Raw genomic sequence first — 20,494 nt, forward strand, 5'->3', positions numbered from 1 at the left:
CGCTAGCCTTCTCTAAATTAATTAAAATGTTAGCCTCTCTGAATTAATTTGAATGTTACTATACCTTTGCTGTCAGGATACAGCCGTACCTAACCGTTTAGTACAATGAACCTGGTTTAATTCCAGCAGTAGACCTGTGTTGCATACCATCTCTTCTGCCCATACGCCTCTCTACACTGGCCTTGTTTGTCTAAAATTCTCTAAATGAAGTAAAAATGCATAAAATTAACTGTACAGTAAGCCAAAAAACATTTTTGCTTGTGTGGTCACTAGTCAGAGAGCCAAACAAATCATGGATGTGAACAAAAGCATTAGGGGTAATTGTGCAGCAGCGAAACAATAAAATGGCAAATCAGCGCTGATGTAATAAGAAAAATGGAGTGCAAGAATTGCCATAAACAACAATTTGACACAAACCGTGCACTCTCAAAGGTCATTCAAGGATGCCTTACATTTTCTCGCCAAGGGTTTTGAAAGTGGTGTGGCATCCTGGCCCATTATAAACACGACAAAGGGGCTAAGCTGTCAATCCATGAAGCTGCCTCTTTCATGTGTAAGAAGAGCAATCTGGTGAGGTTTCTCCTTAATGACCTAAAGAGAATGAAGTCATTCTTTTTCAGTGGTCATCCCATAATGTATTGGACACATCCCAATTGCAGTAACTACTGTAGCTGCCAGCTGACTTGTGCCTGTGTGTGTATGTGCGTGCGTGCGTGCGAGCGTGCAGAAGTGGCTGTGTTGACTCCCTTGGAGAAATGCGTTAAAGTGTCATAGCAGCTTTTAACAGTAGGTACGCATGTAACAGGATAGGTAGGCCTACTGGTTAAGTACATGTACTCAAGTACTATTGTTGGAATATTTCCAATTTCCAATACTTCTACTCCAGTACATCTCAGAGACGAATATTCAGTCGCTGTCCATCTGAAAGAACCTTTACCTGCGATTTATATTTAAATTAGTTGCGCCCCAGGCTGCGTCTCATACTGAAAAAAGCTGATCTACATGCAAGCTACATAACTCAGGCTTTACTGTGCCTTGTGTTGGTCTTAGTATATTGTAATTCTATGAGTTGATGCGATTGACAATATTCAACCAAAGATCATTCCACTAATGAATATATTAATAACCAAATGCTTTCCCATTATTATTCTACAACTGACTGTTACATCCAAATGTAGCATTATATTTTTATTTTAACATAATGACCAGTGGAAGTGTTGTAATTGCGTACTGTAGATCTGTGTTTGGAGTAAATTTCAGGATGTACAGATGTTTTCCTGCTTGCCTTGGGGAAGACATTCTGTGTTACAGAGATAGCTTCCACAGTAGAACCCTAATTTGTCTCTGAAGTCTGAACTGGCTCATTTCTACTCGTATAGGTAAACACATATTTGTAACAGTTGTACACTCTTGGAATTAAGTTTACTGAGTTTATGAGATGCTGTGGAGAACATCTACTTGGTGTCTTACTTACAAATGTTTCTCTCTCTCTCTCTCTCTCTCTCTCTCTCTCTCTCTCTCTCTCTCTCTCTCTCTCTCTCTCACTGTCTCTCTCATTCCCCTGTATTAAGCTTCCCAGTTGCCAGTGGAAGAATGTGGATGAGGGCTCAGCTTTAGTGTGGGCAGAAGGCTGTGGTGCCTGCCTGCCTGCCTGCCTGCCTGCGGCCGGCTGGCCGATCAGTCCACCGAGGTGAGGTGCCACTCTCACCGGGGTGCAGAGTGACCGGAGATTAACAAATAAAAAAAAGGCCTTGGCTCCCCATCTTTGCTCCTCCCGCGCCCCTTCCCCCCCCCCCTCCCCTTTCCACCCTCACCCCCAGCCCGGGCACGTCCGCTCTGGACCATGTCTAGTGGACTGTCGGAGAGAAGCCGGACAGAGGACCTGGAGCGCAGCAACTGCAAACCGGACTCTCCGATTGTGGAGCGACGGAACCGGAGTGGCATCCTCAGCGAGCCCCTCAGTAAGAGCCTTAAGAACTCTCGCACCCTCTTGCAGTACACGGCGGCCTCGTCAACCAATGGACACTCGCACCACCACCACCACCACCACCACCGCGAGGCCAAGGCCCAGGCGGCCAAGGCTCAGCCGCCTCCACAACCCCAGCCCCCCACTGTCTCCGCACTGGCGGCCGCCAAGCTGGACCGGACCCTAGAGCAGGTTCTGGAGGGACAGAACGGCCTGCTACACTTTGCCCAGGCGGCGGCGCTGCTGAAGCGGGCCGGTATGGAGCACATGCTGCTGCCCGGGGGCATGGGAGTGGGCGTTGGCAGCGGAGACGCCGGCTCGGGGAGCGACTTGGAGGGCACGACGTCTGTCACGGACGCCGTGGGTGGCCCTGCTGACTTCCCATATGGAGTAGGGGGTGGCTTCCCCTTCAACCCGGGGCTTTTCATCATGACGCCGGCCGGTGTGTTCCTGGCGGACAGCGCGCTGCACATGGCCGGCCTGGCCGAGTACCCGGCGCAGAGTGAGCTGGCCTCGGCCATTAGCTCTGGTAAAAAGAAGCGAAAACGTTGCGGCATGTGCCAACCGTGCCGGCGGCGGATTAACTGCGAGCAGTGCAGCAGCTGTCGGAACCGCAAGACGGGCCACCAGATCTGCAAGTTCCGCAAGTGTGAGGAGCTGAAGAAGAAGCCGTCTGCTGCTCTGGAGGTAAGATGGAGTCTTGCTGGTGTGTGTGATTGTGTGCATGCGCGTGTGCGTGTGTGTGATGTGTGTGCGTGCGTGCGTGCGTGCGTGCATGTTTTGTGTATAACAGGACATTGTATAAAATACATTCAGATAACAGACTAAGATCTACCATATGACTATTAGCAACAGAAACGTCCACCGTCCAGTTGCGTTCAGTGAAGCGATTATTCCCCTTTAAGGAGGGTTGGCGCAGAGGGGCGTTCTGGTCAGAGGGAAGCTTACTGCGGGTAGATGACAGGTGGTGAGGAGAGCTGGGGGGTATACGCGTGCTGGGCATGCACCGCAGGGCCTCTGTAATCTGTCCCCCTTACTCTCACTGCACCACCCTGCTCATAACCCAGAAGTGGTGGTCACTGCTTGGGTTAAAATAAGATTTTGGCTGTAGTTTTGAATGACTTCATGGGGTGTGTTGTACTATCCACAGTGTATTTCTTTCCCTTACGTGTGTGTGTGTGTGTGTGTGTGGGTACGTGCGTGCGTGCGTCCATGCGTGAGTGCGTGCAGTATACATTAACAAAGTCCATCTGGTGATGGAGTTGTCATCTGTCACCCCCACGAAAATGAATTTCCCTTGTGCACTGTAAGGATATCTATCTGTCTGTCTGTCTGTCTGTCTGGTACCCACCCACCCTCTCTGCCGCTGTCCTTTTCTGCCATGGTAAAGTCCACCTGGCTGAACAGATCTCCAGACCTCCTATCCGGTCTGCATCTTTGCAACTTCATCCAAGGGCTGATCTGTTCCTCACTAGCACCATTCATTGTTGCAGTGGCTGTCAAAATGTGTTTCGAGAAACATGCCACCACAATAGAAAGGATACTATGAATTAGTACTGAGTATAAAGTCATATGTCAGTTGCAGTCGAAAAGTTAAAATTAACTTTATAATAATATAAATGAGATATCTCACATGAAATGTTGTAAAGGCCATTGATCTGGTTTAGATTGTGAAAAGGGACGGTAGTGTGTACTGGATTTCGGACACTTATTTGACTGATTTATTTGGCTCTCTCTTTGATGAGTATTGAGGGTGGCAGGTTGTCTTGTACGATAGACGGCTCAAGTGGAGGTTGCTGATCCAACCCCCGTGAACTGAGGATGTCATTCTCTCTTTCTCTCTCTCTGCGCGCGCACACACACACACACACACACACTCACACTCACACTCACACTCACACTCACACTCACACTCACACACACACACACACACCGTGGCCTTGGGATCATCGTCCCAACATGAGAGGTCGGACGTGTACATGTAGTCTCATGATGCTGAAGGAGGGAACCGCCTCATGATGCTAGGATGATGATTCCAGTAGATGAAACCTTCCTTGTTCAACGTTGAGGGTGACATTAATGTGCCTCGGGTCCTTGGTGTGAATATTTCACCTGTCAGTGTTACATGATTTAGTTGATGCTCTTACAAAGAAGCTTGCAGGGAATTAGCCTTAGCTTTATAGGATGGTCACTCATGCACTCTAATGCTCCAACCTTCCACATTACATGTTAATGTGGCTCAGTTGCAGTGGCACACTGGTCTTCACATGTTGCATGCTCCCCTCAGTGGATGGGTATCTTAAATACAGGGAAAGGTGCTTGATATAATGCATGGCGAAATTGTAAAAGAGCAGCTTTTAGAATTTGTAATTTCATCCCTGAAACCTTATATTGCATGTCATAAAACATGCTTTTCAGGAAATGGGAAAAATGGGAAAAATAACCTGTGTTCCAATGGAGCCAATGTAGTTATTATTTAATCGCAAGCTCTTAAATATTGATAAAAACCCACAGACCTAACCACTTTCACGTTCAGAAAACGTGCAAAAGCAGCTCAACTTCAAGCTCATAACGCATTGCATCGTGACGCGTTGTGAGATGTGTAGATCGTTTATATTTTGTGCTGGTTTTGAATGGCACTGTTGATGAAGCAGGGCATTAATTTACAAGGAATAAATACAAGAATAAACATTGAAATACAAAGATACAAGGTTCTTTTTTATTTATTTTGTCAGAGGGGGGGGATTGGATGATATAGTTTGCTATTTATGCTTCCATACATTTAAATTCCACTGTTAGTACAGACCATGCTGCCTTAACTGAAATACTTACTGTCTGCTAATGGTGGCCATATGCTATTTACAGAACCCTGGGGTACTGTGAAACCACAGAACCTCCATTTCCTCTAATGTGTGTAATAGCTTATATGATTATTTACTTAGGTCTAGTCATTTTTAGTTTTTGTATTTACATTCTACAATTTATTCCTCAAGTGACAGATTTATTGAGCTATAAAATATGAGCTTGTGAAAAACTAGGTCTTACAACAATGCATTATGTTGGGTTGTGTCTGTGTTTATATCCTTACAATGTCATGCTCTCAAGCAGCTGTCAAGTTGACTCTGGTTTATGAACAAAGGGAAAAGATTTGATGTAAAAGATACAAATAGGCCTACGGTAATTCATTGCTGTCTGAATCCCAACAAGCTTACACGTCATTTCACTTCAAAGTAGGGATGTCCCGATCACGTTTTTTTGCTTCCGATCCAATTCCGATCATTCTATTTTTCCGATATTTATATTTTTTATAAATATCTAAAATCACAGACAATATCTAGGCTAATATCATCATATAATATTGATACTGTCCCGATCATGTTGTTTGGCTCCCGATCTGATTCCAATCATTTGAAAACGACATGATCGGCCCCGATTTCCGATCATGTGATCAGATCGGGACAACCCTACTTCAAGGCAAAAAAAAGAGAAACACAATCCGAAATAAAAATGTCAACTGTTCAACAGGTGATACAAAAATATAGATGATCAGTTGTGCAACAAAATCTATGCATTTGATGTCACCAATGTTAGCCAAACATCAGATATTGAGATTCATAGAGGATTCTGCTGTGTCAGGTGAGACAGTGATAATGCAGAGTCAGCAGGGACGATCAAATGTCAATGCAGAGTAGATTAACATAGAAGTACTTGGATAACAGTGTCAATCATATTTTGCCTTGTGTGCGGACTTCAGATGGGGCCATTATTAAAGAGACACCCTTGCTAGTGGTGCAAAAGGAAATTGAACTACGGTAATTGATTGAATCAATTAAGAAAGAAATATCAATTTAAATAATCTATTCAAAACATACCGAAAATAGCAGAGCGCATCATGATCATGACGCATAGTGAGTGATCAACTTTTGCACACACATTGCACCGAAAGTAAGCAAGGGATAATATACGCCGTGCAGGTAGTTGTTGAGAAATAACGCCCACCAGAATGATTAAACACAGAGGCGTAAGCCCAGGTGTTTCATCATCCTCAAGGGGTTTATTTCTCAACAACCACCAGCACAGCATATATTATCCTGCCTATTACATGGCTACTTACTAAATACATTCATAAATTGACCCAAAAGTAACAACAAAACGAAGTATATCCTTGCTTACGGTAATGGAAGTATTCCATAAGTGCTGGGCTGACACGGTCGCCTCGGTAAACAAGGAAGTGTTGATCAAATAGAATCAATATTCGGTTATTGCATTGTGTATTTCTGCCTTCAAATGTTTTCAAAAACATGCTTGAGAGCATGTGTTTAGTTGTAAATGACATGGTGTGTTTGTTTACATGGCTGTCATGTTAGATACGGCACAAATTGATATGAGCAGGTGCTCTGAGCCTTTGATTAGACAGCTTCTGCTGAAGCAGCAATTGCCCAATCAGAATCAAGAATTCAACCAAGCTGAGTAATAAGACAAGTATAAAATAGGGCTTAAGTATATAATCAGTCTAATTGATTTAGTCGATTATAAAAAACGATTATAATTATTGCATGTTGATTTGTTGCGATATATGTAAACACGCTTTGCGATTATAGGATTAATCGGAAAAGTAATGGCTAGAATAATGTCTAAGAAGATAAACGATAGTTTAGGAGCCCTAATCCCTCCTTTACAGTTACACTCCTGCATAGAAGCCTCGCTATTTACTGCATACTGTACCTGCTGAGCAACCGCTGCACTTTTCACCTGTCCCCAAGAGGAACGGTTTGGAGGAAAATCAAGTTCTACTCCTTTTTTCTCTCCAGCTGTTAGAAGTTGTAACAAATTGTATTAACACGTTGCTTTACATATTAGCATTTTGTATTACAATATGCAAATGTTCTGTACTAATGTGATGTCAGATAGATGCAGGGTAAGTGCATAAGGAGAGATTTCTGTTCTATATGCAGTACAAATACAAGACAGAGTCAAGATGAATGCATGAAGAACAATGTCATGCTACATCACTGTAGTGTAGACCAGTGATTCCCAACCTATGGGCTGGGGCCCATTGGTGAGCCATGAGGATATTGCAAGTGGGCCCCCAAATAATTCACAAATTACTGCGATTTCATAAATAATATAATAAAAAGCATCGCTTTAGCACACCTACAGGTGCATAGAAGGACAGCCAAGTGCCGACGTAGCCTGAAAAAGGAAAGAACTCCTGCACTGTCTTCAAATGCAGTGAAATAGTTTATTAAGGGAATAGGAATAATATCAATAACATAAGAAAAAAGCCCTTTGCATGTTGCCCCCCTTTTACTCCCCAATTTAGTCGTTATGCCAATTGACAACACACACTGCACTGTTGTATCCTACTCACTCACCTGCCAGTGAGGACCCCCCTACTCCTCCCTGCTGAAAGGTGCCGTCCCGCTCCACAAAGCCCGATGCACCACCGTGGATTTGAACCCACAACCTCCGCGGTGTGGTGGTGGGCAGCTACTTTACCACTGCACCACGTCATCGTCATTAGGGTTGTAACAATTTACTGACCAAATAAAATTGATAAAATGAAAATAAATGAAAAAATGGCACTATTATGGACCAATAAATTGTTTTATCACTAATCATCATCATCCCGGCTCACAGTCTGGCCACTATAGGCCAGGGCTATAGGTTGATTGATCGCTGCCCTGTCTCAAATTGTAATCAGTAATGTCCACTATCAGTAATGTCCAAAACTATGCAAATTCAGCCATGAAATTGGATTAACTTTAGACTATGATGTCCAATCATGTGCCTTGTGCATTGGATGTTCTTCCAACCCAACACTACAGCAGGTGATATCACACCTTCACCTGGGAAGGTGCTCTAAGTATGAGTCATGATTAAGGATTAGTGCCAAACATGAGTACCAGCTGTACATTCTCTCTCTCTCTCTCTCTCTCTCTCTCTCTCTCTCTCTCTCTGTCGCATTCACATGCATTGACTATCTCTCTTCATATTCTTTCTCCATCTCCCTCTCTGCTTTCCTGATTGTCATCACTCTAAACTCTGTAAAAGAGCCTAAAGACTGATTTAAGACAGCTTGGACTGAGTTGAATGGGCACAGACATTGAGGGTCTTGTAACTGGGGAGGGGAGGGAGGGGAGGGGGGTGGTCAAATGTGTTTTGATGTTAATCTAAAGTTAGCCTGCACTTGTATGACTGCAACTTGCAGTATATCCCATGGGCCAGAGGGACAAGAGCATTGTAATTTGCACGCACGCACACACGCACACAAACTCATGATCTCCTGGTGGAGATAATCAGGGGGTAAAATGAAATTCACTTCTAATTCAATTTGTAATGTTTTGAAATGATAGTAATTAAAAACAAATGTGTCCCGACCCATTGCTTGGGAAACACTGATCTAGAGTAACAGTATGTAATTAAAATACATCTTTGTTCTTTAACAAAAGAAAGAAACGTGAGTGATGAGGTTACTGCAGGTTATTTCATGTCTAGCCGACCCTTGCCTGCCACAGTCTGCTGCTTAGAGCCTAAGAAGCTTCAGATTAAACATCCCCAGGGTGTCACATCTCTGTGTCCCTCCTCGCCGTCTTAATGTCAAGTGTCAGTACACAGGATGTGATGTAACTATTTTGTGTGCCAGTGCAAAGACCCAGTTTTAGAAATGTAGCGAGAGAGCAATATGTCTGCAAGAGAGCAGCGTCCGTTTACGTCTCTGTTGTTCCTCCCTAATATGTCATCATATATATATATATATATATCACCCATTCTTGAGATAAGGGACAAAACTTTTTTCAAACTGGATTTTTTTTTTTTTTAAGATACATTCAAATCAAATAGATGTATTTGTAGACACAGGTCTCAACTACCAATCTTGAGAAGGAACAGGTTTTTCGCATAACATTTCTTTCTAAAATGGGACATTTATGCACTTAATACCTGATTCATGTCAACTCCGTCAGACACACTAAAATCCCTTTTAATTGAATTTTATCATTTCAACAATAATATAAAGTCCTCAGTTATCTTATAATGGCTTTCAGTAATCAAGTTAAGTAATACAAATCTTTTAATATTATTTTGTTCCAATATCACACTATTATGAAATATCCAATTTCTCAAAACCGTCATTTCAACCTTTATTTTCAATATTATAACATGAAAACCATGTAAAAAAATAAAAAAATCATCATTACGTATCATTTCAGTTGGTGTTTCAATACATAAGCACAAAAGATTTGACAGCGAATTTTCTATTTCTTTGGAAATTAACAAAAACATCACGGGACGAACGTCTGACGGAGTTGACGAACATCTGACGGAGTTGACAAGTTTAACTGATTTAGGTTCTAGACCACCTAGGATCTTGATTCTGGTGACTAATCCCACATTTTCAAGGATGAGGAATACAGTGGTACTATTTAGATTTGCCCTGTGAACATGGCAGCCATTTTTCAAAATGGCCGCCAACTTTCTGTTATTTCCCAATAACTCAAGTTCTACACCACCTAGGATCTTGATTCTGGTGACTAATCATACATTTTCAAGGGTGAGGAATACAGTTGTACTATTTAGATTTATCCTGTGACCATGGATGGTAGACATTTTCAAAAATGGTGGACCTGCTATTATTTTACCAATTTACTCAGGGAATATTATCAGAATAATATAAAATCTGTGAATACATTTACCAAGAATTTTCTTCACCAATGTTTGTAAAGGTGTCTACTAACATATCCCACATTGGTTTCTATTTGACCACCCTAGGGGCATGTTTGACAGCTGCTGAAAGTTGGGTACCATCAACAACCAATATAAGGCTAAATGTTCTAAATTTCATTATGCTTTAAGTAGCATGTGGCATGTCAAACTAGGGGCTTTTCATGATTCTGGATCCATTCCAAGCATTAGTTTTGCACAAAAAACACTACGTTGGCTAAAAACGGCCATAGCCATCATCACAGATGTGATGAGGTCAGCACATGTCGGCACATTTGGGCAAGTGGCTATGGCCAAACTAGGGGGTCTATGGCCAAACTAGGGGTCAAACTCCTTGGGCTAAATTCGGTGAGGTGAACAGTGAGCGAAAGACTGAAGACAGAAGATTTGGCTTCAGGACCATCAGGCAGGATGTGCAGACACTGAAGGCATCAGTGTCTTTCTCTGTGTCCCCAGCATGTCAACCAAAGCAATGTTACCAAATCAAAGGAGCCTTCACCTCATGTCACCTGGGGCTGGGTGAGCAATCGTATCCTGTATCTAAACTCACAACTAAATACAGACACTTGGCCAGACTGCCGTTTGAAAGAGTCAAACCCCTCATCCTGATTGGGGAAGACCACCCCACCTAATCACACCAACCGAACAAGTGAGGTTGGGGCCTCCAGGTGGGCCAGCAGCCATCTGCACAAGACTGGGCTGGACCCTGCAGGAAAGCAATCTCCAGCCAAGACAATGTAAGTTGACTATAACAGAGCCCCAGAACACAGAGCTCAGGAGAAGGATGGAGAAACACTGGCAGGAGGCCACCAAGATACAATGCCCCAGAGACCCAGAGTGTGCCACCACTGGCAGTAAGGAGATCAACTGCTGCAGCAAAGATGTCATGAAAGGCAAGTCTCCACCAAAAAAAACCCTGAACCTAATCGGGGTGTCAAGAGACCAAAGTTTCTCCCCCACAGTTCCCTGCAGTGGCCAGTGAAGTCAAACTGTGCATCTGTACCTGAAAGGGGCAAGTCAAAGGCCAGAAAGCCCACCTCCTTTTAATGTCCTGTCAGTAGAAACTCAACCTGCACCTGAAATAAGCCCTTACCTCTCCCAGAGAAAGTTCATCCTTGAAAATGTATGATTAGTCGCCAAAATCAAGATCCTAGGTGGTCTAAAACTTGAGTTATTGTAAAATAACAGCAGGTGGCGGCCATTTTGAAAAAAAAATGGCTGCTATGGTCACAGGACAAATCTAAATATTACCAATGTACCCCACATCCTTGAAAATGTATGATTAGTCACCAGAATCAAGATCCTAGGTGGTGTAGAACTTGAGTTATTGTAAAATAACAGCAGGTGGCGGCCATTTTGAAAAATGGCTGCCATGGTCACAGGGAAAGTCTAAATTGTACCACTGTATCCCTCATCCTTGAAAATGAGGTCTTAGTCACCAGAATCAAGATCCTAGGTGGTGTAGAACTTGAGTTATTGTAAAATAACATCAGGTGGCGGCTCTTTTGTAATATGGCTGCCATGGTCACCACGAGACAAATCTGTGATGGCCCCATAGCCAAAAATGTTCCTTAAGGCATGCTCTAACTGTGTGCCAAATTAGAATACTGCCCATTATTCAAAAACAATAATTTTATTGTTTTAGGAACACTTTTGTCAACTCCGTCAGATACACGTCAACTCCGTCAGACACAAAATCTGACGGAGTTGACGTCTGACGGAGTTGACAAAATGGCATTTGTTTTCATCTTAACCCTCTTTACTACAATGTAGCCATTTTGTTTTTGCTTAATTTTGTTAGCTAAACCTAACCCCTAAACTAAAATAATAAACATTATTTTGGAATTCTTAACAAAGATCATAAAAATGTGCAGACGGAGTTGACATGTAAAAGCTGTGACCACATTGTTATCAACATTGTTTGTTTAAAATATCAAACAATTGAATGCTTGTCAGACCAGGTACTCCACTGTTGCAACAAATATAAATGGGACTTGGAAAAGGAGTCTTCAGGCTAAATCTGTCGACAATATTTTCTGATTAATTTAAGACTTTTAAAAAAACCTGACGGAGTTGACGGAGACGTGGGACGAACATTTGATATGAGATATTTAATAGAAAATATAAATTAAAATTAACTGTGTATATTATTTGCTATGTTGTTGACAATCTACTTTAATTTAGTATGTATATTTATGTGATTGTGACAGTATTAGACACTTTTTTGGCAGTTTGAAATTGTGGCCACTTGCTGGGGACAGGCTAAATACAGGCCTTTTTGGGTACAGGGCCTGCTTTTAACTAATTCAGATGGAATATGAAAACAATTATAATGAAATTAAGGGCATAATAATACACAACTGTATTACACTTAACTTTGCAAGTGCTTTTATTTTTATGAATTAATTTATTTTTTACATAAAATAAGGCTCTTATGTGTGGGACATGTTTTTTCCACTTTTGTCCCTCATCTCAAGAATGAGTGATATATATAACAGAATATTGCTTCAAGTAAGTCTCTCACTGAGATTAGGCACACATTTAAAAGATGCCGCGTTCGATAAACACCAACTGTTAAACTTGTTAAAAACGTTTTTTAATGTGAGAATTATAATAAAGGTTTGGGAATTGAGCGAGCAAACATGTTCATATGGTGTTTGTTTTACCAGGAAAATGACATTTTTTGCATTATTGTTCAAGGGGCTTTTTGAGATTAGGGTTTAGGTTTAGGGTTAGAGTTTGTAGGAGTGGTGTATACTATAGTAGGCCTATATGTTGAGTGTTATGGTTACAGCTCAGGCATACAATAGTATGTGTGGACAAGCGGTTGTGCATGTGATTGCACACACACACACACACACACACACACACACACACACACACACACACACACAGACATGCTTTGTTAGTTTACTGTAAAAGTGAAGTCTGGCGTCTTTGCACTCCAAGGCTATTGAATATTTCCATTGAAAAGCCATGGCGGTTCAGAGAGGAACGTGAAATTGGCGAGTGAGGAGGCGTTAGCATGCCGGGGCCCTCGTCACCTCACACCTCGCTGGCTGGAGATGTCTGGCTTCATTCTGGGAACGCCACATTTGTAAGAAATAAGTGGAGTCTCGATGAAACGGTCCCTCTCTGCACCATGACCGAATACCCTTCAGTGGTCTCAAGCTAGCCGGAGCGAGAGAAGGAGAGAGAGAGGGAGGGAGTGAGTGAGAGAGAGAGGGAAAGGAGGGAGAGAGAGACATACGGTATAGAAGCAGACTCACTTTTTCCTTTCTTCGAGGAGAGAAAAATGAGAGTTGGGTAGAACGAGGCAGAGAGAGGCACGCAAAAGAGAGAAATGGCCAGGAGACGAAGGCAGACAAAGAGAAAAAGATGGAGGAATAGGGAAAGAGAAACAGAGTGACGGAAAAGGATAGCACGAGACAGCGATAGTGAGAAGAAAGAGAGACATTTAAACAGCGAGAGAATGGGGTTCTGAACTATGTTTTCGACATGTGTCTTACTCTTATTTCATTAGGTTTGAGAATTACATATTTGTACTTGTGTCCACTCTAATGCGCATTTACGGTACAATACACGTAATATAAGACATTTAATTATGAAATGCAGTGAGTATCTTCTCTCCCTTTGTCAGTGCATTCACTTATTTATATTCAGACTCAGTCAACATCTGCACACGCGAGTCTTTGACACTCAGTCTGCTGGGGCCACATTGCTGATATCAGACGTTTGGACACGAGAGTAGAGTATTCCCTCACGAGCCCCCCCCCCCACACACACACACACACACCCCTGCACCCAGACACCAAACACCAGACAGTCGGGACAGCAGAGCCTCACACAAACTGACAGGCACGCAGACTGACATTGAGACACATGGACCTTTGGGCAAATAGCCAAGCAGACAGACAGTGAAACCAAGTTAGATTGGACGGAGGTATAGCAAGTGTGTGTCTGTGTGTGTGTGTGTGTGTGTGTGTGTGTGTGTGTGTGTGTGTGAGGGAGGGGGGGTAGTTGAACTCACTTCAAAGTTATTTTCAACTTTACCGCACAGCACTTGTCTGCTATCGGTCTCATGCTTTTCTAAATGCTATTCAAATGTCCACAGTCTCACTTGAAAGTGATAGAAACATCAGAAGCAGGTGTGTTAATTACCCCAAAACTTGAAAAATAGTCAGCAGTAATGTCAAATATACCCATGACTCATATTCAAAGAGCTAAACATGCAATACCACAGGTTAATGATGGATAGCCTCCATTGATTCTGTGAGCCTCCATCTTTTTTGCCAAACAACCTCAGTCTGCGTTTGTGGAGTTCCTCTGTGTCTCAGCTGTTTGAAGAGTCTTCTCCTTGTAAAAAAGGTCACACCGTTGTATCCCACACGTGTGGAGATGGTTAATTTAGTTTGTTTATTTTTTGTTGTGACTCTTGACCGTCCACACAGCTGCTCAAGATAGAACCAGAAACAAAAGTCGGAGCACTCAATGGGACTGTGGGACACACAAAAAATGTAATTAACGTCCTTGACCTAGAAAGTAGCTTACAAGGATTTACATCAGTAATGCCTAACCCAACCTGCACTCACTATGGTCACTGAAAGGCCAGAGTAATACTGGCTTTAACTCCTTAAATAAGTTGTTAGTATGACGAATAAGACAATACAACTCTATCCTATTTGGGCCATTTTCTGTGAGACGTACTGGCGTAGTGTTTAGAGCAAAATAAAGGTCATGGTTTTGAGCCCCACTGCAGACTGTAGGCAAGAGTTCCACTAAAGTAAGACCCCTGTTTGCAGTTGCACACTCATTGTAAGCTATCATCATTTCTAGATGCCTTAAATTTAAATGTAAATGTTGCGGTGTGCTGCATGTGAAATCGTTCGTGGAGTACTGTGTGCCAAGTTGTTCGCCTTCTTCCAAAAAATCATCACCAGCACTTTGCTTTGGGCACTTAGCCACTTCACACCCATAATTTACATCTACTTGAGCCGGTCCATTCATGGGTTGTGAAGGAAAAATTACTCTTTCTCAACTATATGCACATTCTTCCAGTGACTATAAATGTCTCATATCCGCATTTACACATTTTGTACATAGTAAAATCCCAGTGTTAATTTGGTTGCTTTTTCTACACGGATCAAAGGGGATTGTACAATGAATGCTACTTGAAAACTCATCAACACAAAAAATGTATAAATCACATTTGTGTGAAGTGAATGGTGCATCATCATCATTACAACATGAGGATTATGTATGATGTACGTCCTTTCAGCCAATCACAGCGGACGATTCAGTGCTCAAACAGACAGAGAGACATGCACACAAAGCTGTGCATTGGAGCATTGGAGCGGCTGCACCGCTCAAAAATCTATATAAATAATATTTGAACAGAGTGAGCTTTGTTGTTTTGCTACTGACAGACAGCTGACATTGTGGGTCAGTCTCAGGCACATGTATACAGATTACAGAGTAGGTAATGTTGATGTTCTTTGATTGGGTTTTGTTGCCTGCTAGAACCATACTGTGTACATACAGTACTGTGAGTACAGTATACCCCAAATCCCCCTTAATCTGTCTCTCTGTCAGCTTGACTAGTTTCTCATTTCAATGAAAGGGAAAAAATATATAATAATAATAATAATTTCCTTTGGGGGAAATTTGGGAAAATGTTCAATCATTTAGGCAAAAAATAAAAATAGGAAAGATTGAGTAGTCAGTTCAATTGTGGCTTTGTATAGGGTACGGTTGACGTACCCTATTGGAGACAGATTTTAAGAAACAGATGCCAGCCAAAGCAACTTGTTTGGCTTATATCTTACCACAAAGATGTGCAGATTCTGAACCTTGCGCCACATAAGTATTGTAACTTATTGTAATGAATTTTAACTGTTAATTGGCTGTGTGAATTTGAATGCAGCATGACATAAATCGTCCTTTTCCATTTCATTTCATGGGTATCATTGTGTGTGTGTGTGTGTGTGTGTGTGTGTGTGTGAGCAGGATGTTTGTGAACTGTATGCGTGTGTTTCATACATTTCATCCTTTAACATAGCTTTCTGCTCTCAGAGTGTGTCTGAATCGAAGTTGTATGAGAATTTCAGCTTAACATTCTCAATGTTTGGTGCGACTTTGGGGGTGTACTGAAAGCGTTAGCTAACGTGTCAGTGTGTGTGGAGGTGTGCGACTGTGTGTGAATACCCATGGTTGAGTGCGAGTGTGTATGAAAGTGTGTGTGCGTATGCGTGTGCGTGTGTGTGTGTGTGTGTGTGTGTGTGTGTGTGTGTGTGTGCGCGTGTGTGTGTGTGTGTGTGCTTTGTGTGGGTTGCCGTTAGTGTTTGCCGAGCTGCTCATTCCTCGCTCCAGGCAGAGCTGGCTGCGACGCAGGATTCTCTGCCGCAGTCAGGTCGTACTTTTCAGGACGCCAGCCGTGGCTACAGCTCCAGGGACCCCCAGCCATCCCTCAGCGGTGCTCTATCTCCACACTGGCAGGCCCACTACCGCAGCCCCTGCAGCCGCACATGCATGCGAGCCACTCCTGCCTAGCACAATTAGACATGGAGGGGCTCACAGTATATTTCATGCAGTTGCGCGTTCCTCTCAGTACAACTAGAGTATCACGCTCCGTTGCTCTCGTGTACAAAGCGGGCCTCTGCCTGATAGGGATATACAGTATGTATACGATACTCACTCTCACGTCGATTTCTTGTATCAAAAACACGGGATTGTACACAATGTAAATCCTGATTTATACTTTGTTGCGACCAATATAGCATTAAAATGTCGATCTACAAGCAAATATCAATCGGTGTCCCACGTCAAAATCTAGAATATCATCTATGACCTTGTCAAAAATACCGAACTACAAGCAAATATCGATTTGCATGGTCACAGAGCGTGTGACACGTTGTAAGCTTGTAGATCAGCTGTTTTCGGCACCACATCCAACATACATCACAGTCAGTGTACTGTAAATCAGACTTAAGGGTCTTTTGCTGATATGTGCTGCACAAGTCAGTGTCGCCAAGACAGATCTGTGTACCACGCTGTACGGCTCCAATAACATGATGGTTCTGATGCTGTTTGGAAGACGTCACACAGAGTGAGAGGGGGAGGGAGAGAAGCGGGGGGGGTCAGTGTCGCCACTAAGGACGGCGGCGTGGTGGGAGAGCAGTGCGTGTGTGGCGACTAAATAATAAATGTGCCGTATCAGGTTCTCATGTGGAGCCAGGGCCGTAGCCCATTACTGTGGTGGGAGGGAGCAGGGGTGAGGGGCCAGACAGTGTAGGATGCACAGATTTCACTCGGTGTGATTCATCATGAGAGAGAGAGAGCTGTGTGTGTGTGTGTGTGTGTGTGTGTGTGTGCTTGTGCGTGTGTGTGTGCGTGTGTGTGTGTGTGTATGCGCGCGTGATGTCCAGTGTCCATCAAGGTTCAAGGGTGTGTATTGTCACATACTGTATACTGTACGCTGCAGTATAAGAATACAGAGATGATTGTACTTCCTCAGCTTCCTCAACAGCAGTGTGCACAGTAATTAAAATCAATTCAAAAGATGAAATGTAAGCCAATCTACCAGCTCATCGTTATGAAATTCTATTGGAATTTTGAATATTTTTTTTACATTTTTAACACAACGTGAACTCTGAAGGGGGTCCCTATCTTTAGTTGGGGGGTCGGGGGACAAATTACTTTAGTGGTTCTTGATATGAATATGTTTTAGAACCACTGATTTACAATAAGCATGATAATGTTTTGCTTTTTAAATGCCTTTGTCATTATTATACTCACCTCTCTCTCTCTCTCTCTCAACACCCCCCTCCCTTCCCCCTCCCTATCTTCTGTTTCTCCAATAAGGTGATGCTTCCTACAGGAGCAGCGTTCCGGTGGTTCCAGTGAGGAACGTTCCGGTGGTTCCAGTGAGGAATGATTGCCCCCCCCCACCCTTCTCCATGACTCCCTACCCAAAGCTCTGCCATCAAGTGCAATGCCAACTCTCGGAACAGACACTGGCTATTAAAAACAAACACGCAACAAATTTAAAAAAATGTACAAAGAAAAATACCTAAACAAAAACAAATCAAACAAAAAAACAAAAACAGAGAAGCAAACGAAGCAGAAATTCTAAAATAGTCAGCTGGGTAATGATGGACGCACCTACTTTACTCCTTGAACCAAAAATGAAGCGTAATGAAAAAGCATCTATGGCAACATTCATTCCCTTTTATATGTTTCCATTTTGGTACCTTTTTGTCATTTTTCCAGCAGGTTTTTTTCTCTGTTGCTTACATGGAACTGTTCATTGCCAAACAGAAACAGAATGGACTGAGTGTGGACAATCAACTAATTTCTGTGTTTGGTGTTAATGTTGTTCACGTGTGGAAAGATACAGTACTTGTGTAGAGAATGTAAATTTACAGCTATATTTTAAAACTAGTGGCTAATGGCAAACACTATTGTAATTCTTCACGATTTCTTTCCATTGTTACTATAAAAACCCTTGTCTATTTTGTAAATCATTGGGTTTTGGGAATATACAATACAGTAGCTCGGGGACAGATCAGCAACGGTTGTGTTTGGGGGTGGGGGGGGGGGGGGGGCTAAATTGTTTCAAACTGTAGATTTTCGTGGGTTTGAGAACAGATCAACAATGGTCAACTTTGGGGGAGGGTGGGATAAACAAAGAAAATAGTTTCAAACTGTCACAACAAACTGTACATTTCGGTGCACAGTGTAAAATAAACCGTGATGTTAGGCATAATCCCAGAGACTCTTGGCTGGGATGAAGATGCCTATCGCCTAATCATCCCTCATTTCCCTACTCTCTGTCTGCAAATTTCTCCTTTAGTGAAACTGGCAGCCTTATGTTACTGTGTAGCCCTACTGAGCATGTGCAAATACTGCTCAGGGCAAATGGCACTAAAGAGACAGCACTTGCTCTGAGTACCCTACTGAACGCACTGAGACAAGATTTCTTTTTTTTTTACGTTATGTTATGTTGCTGGATAGCTACAGCTTTTAAAAATAACCAATCTTTGTATTCATTTAGAAAATTTGGACTGGTTTTGTGAATAAAAAAGGAATGCATGTAATCGTGTCAAAATTTACAATTCCGATGTTTGTCTACTTGTCTATTTGCATGTTTTCTTTTTAAAACATCTGGTTTGACAGAAAAACATGAGTATGAACATGTTTGAGATACTTTAAAAAAATGTTCCATTTTCATTTAATTGGGTAATATATAAAAAATAATCTGGGGTGAGCGGATCTCATTAAAAGTCAATCAGGCAGTGTTATGTATGGTCATGAGTCCTTGGTTTTATTGGATGCTTTTCTCACAGTAGTAAGACATGTAATATCTAACTCTGGTGAAAGATGAATCATGGACAAATTGGACATCTATGCTCAGTTGTAAAAACCTAAAACACAAAATATTTTGAGCACCATCACCAGTTGGAAAATCTTCCCAAATGTCATTGTTTCCTCCATCTTTGTGGCATTTACTCTCTGCCATTACATTAGGTTTAAGATAAGTGCAAAGAAAATAACAATTAATTCATAATCATGGATTACGGATGCATAGCTTGGCTTCAGAGCCATTACACTAAAAACTGCTGTTAAGAAGCACACAAATATCATGTTATAATTATATAAACAAGATGGACGCAAGCTTTGATACATAAAATACACAGATTAATACAATGAAAATTCCCAGGGCTGACAGGCCTACTATCTTTTTTTTGTCTTTAATTTTTATACCACCATTTTTTGTAACCCATATTTTTCACCCAGTGTCAATTGGGGCCTACTATCTTGACATAGAGGGCAAACAAAGTACTGAATTTATAGTTGCTCCCCAGTATGTTGGCCCCTATGAATAGAATAGAAGTGACAGCAAGCTGTAGTGATAAACACATGGATACGTCAGTGGGAAATGGTGCTGATGGTCCACCTCATGGGGGTTTAGTGTCATTACTGATGCTGGCTCTGTTGCTGCACGTCTGCAATGCATTAGAGGGAATTTTTAATTCCTGCTAAGTGATGATCCTGAAGTATTTGCAGGTAGGCCACTGCGCTTGGACCATGCAATGATCACACCCACTCGACGACGACAAATATATTTCACACAAAGACTTTTTCACCCATTACATTTTTTTGGTCTGAAATTTCACCTCAGATATTTTTATCTCTGTTGCACGGCCGTTGTGCCACATCCAGGTGAGAAAGTGCAGCATAGATAGATGCAGTGGGTCTTTCTGCAGAAGCCGTGGCGGGGCGAGCGTTTTTAATTAGCGAATCTCAACAGAAGGCAGAGAAGGGAGGCCCAGAGTGTGGTGGTTGGGCTCGTGTGTGAGCTGAGAGAGCGAGCGAGCAAGCTCGTGATCAGCTTGGCGAGCCGAGAGGTTGGAGAGTGCAGCTATATTCCCAGCTCTCCCCCCTGGTGACAGTGTTGGGCTAGTGCCATCGCCATGGCAATGGGGGGAGTGTGTGTGTGTGTGTGTGTGTGTGTGTGTGTGTGTGTGTGTGTGGTGCACACACACACACACACACACACACACACACACACACACACGCACACACACACACGCGTGTGTGTCTGGGAGGTGGTGGCGGCGGGGTGTGTGGGGGTGGCTGAGGCCTTTCATTATTAATGTGCACCGCGGCGTCCTTACCTCCTCTGAGCCCCGCACAGCTCACTGCCCGACCTGCCATCCAAGGGAGAGGGAGAGGTGGGAGGGGGGAGTGGGGATGGAGGTGGATGGGAGGTTGGGGGGGGGGGGTGTAGAGATAAAGAAAGAGAAG

General features: G+C 42.7%; 1 protein-coding gene across 4 annotated transcripts in view; it reads left to right on the top strand.

Moving 5' to 3' along the window:
* Nucleotides 1-17,753, top strand: part of cxxc5a (CXXC finger protein 5a) — a 30,742-nt gene extending 12,989 nt beyond the window's left edge. For all 4 annotated transcript variants that reach the window (XM_080779894.1, XM_080779891.1, XM_080779892.1 and 1 more), the window contains exons 2-3: nucleotides 1,572-2,653; nucleotides 17,549-17,753. In XM_080779894.1, the coding sequence (XP_080636020.1) occupies nucleotides 1,844-2,653; nucleotides 17,549-17,590 (852 nt within the window). In that variant the 5' untranslated portion in view covers nucleotides 1,572-1,843 and the 3' untranslated portion in view covers nucleotides 17,591-17,753. The remainder of the gene's footprint in view (nucleotides 1-1,571; nucleotides 2,654-17,548) is intronic.
* The last annotated feature ends 2,741 nt before the right edge of the window (nucleotides 17,754-20,494 follow it).

This window comes from Protomyctophum bolini, assembly GCF_963924005.1.
Source record: "Protomyctophum bolini genome assembly, chromosome: 13".
Taxonomy (NCBI): domain Eukaryota; kingdom Metazoa; phylum Chordata; class Actinopteri; order Myctophiformes; family Myctophidae; genus Protomyctophum; species Protomyctophum bolini.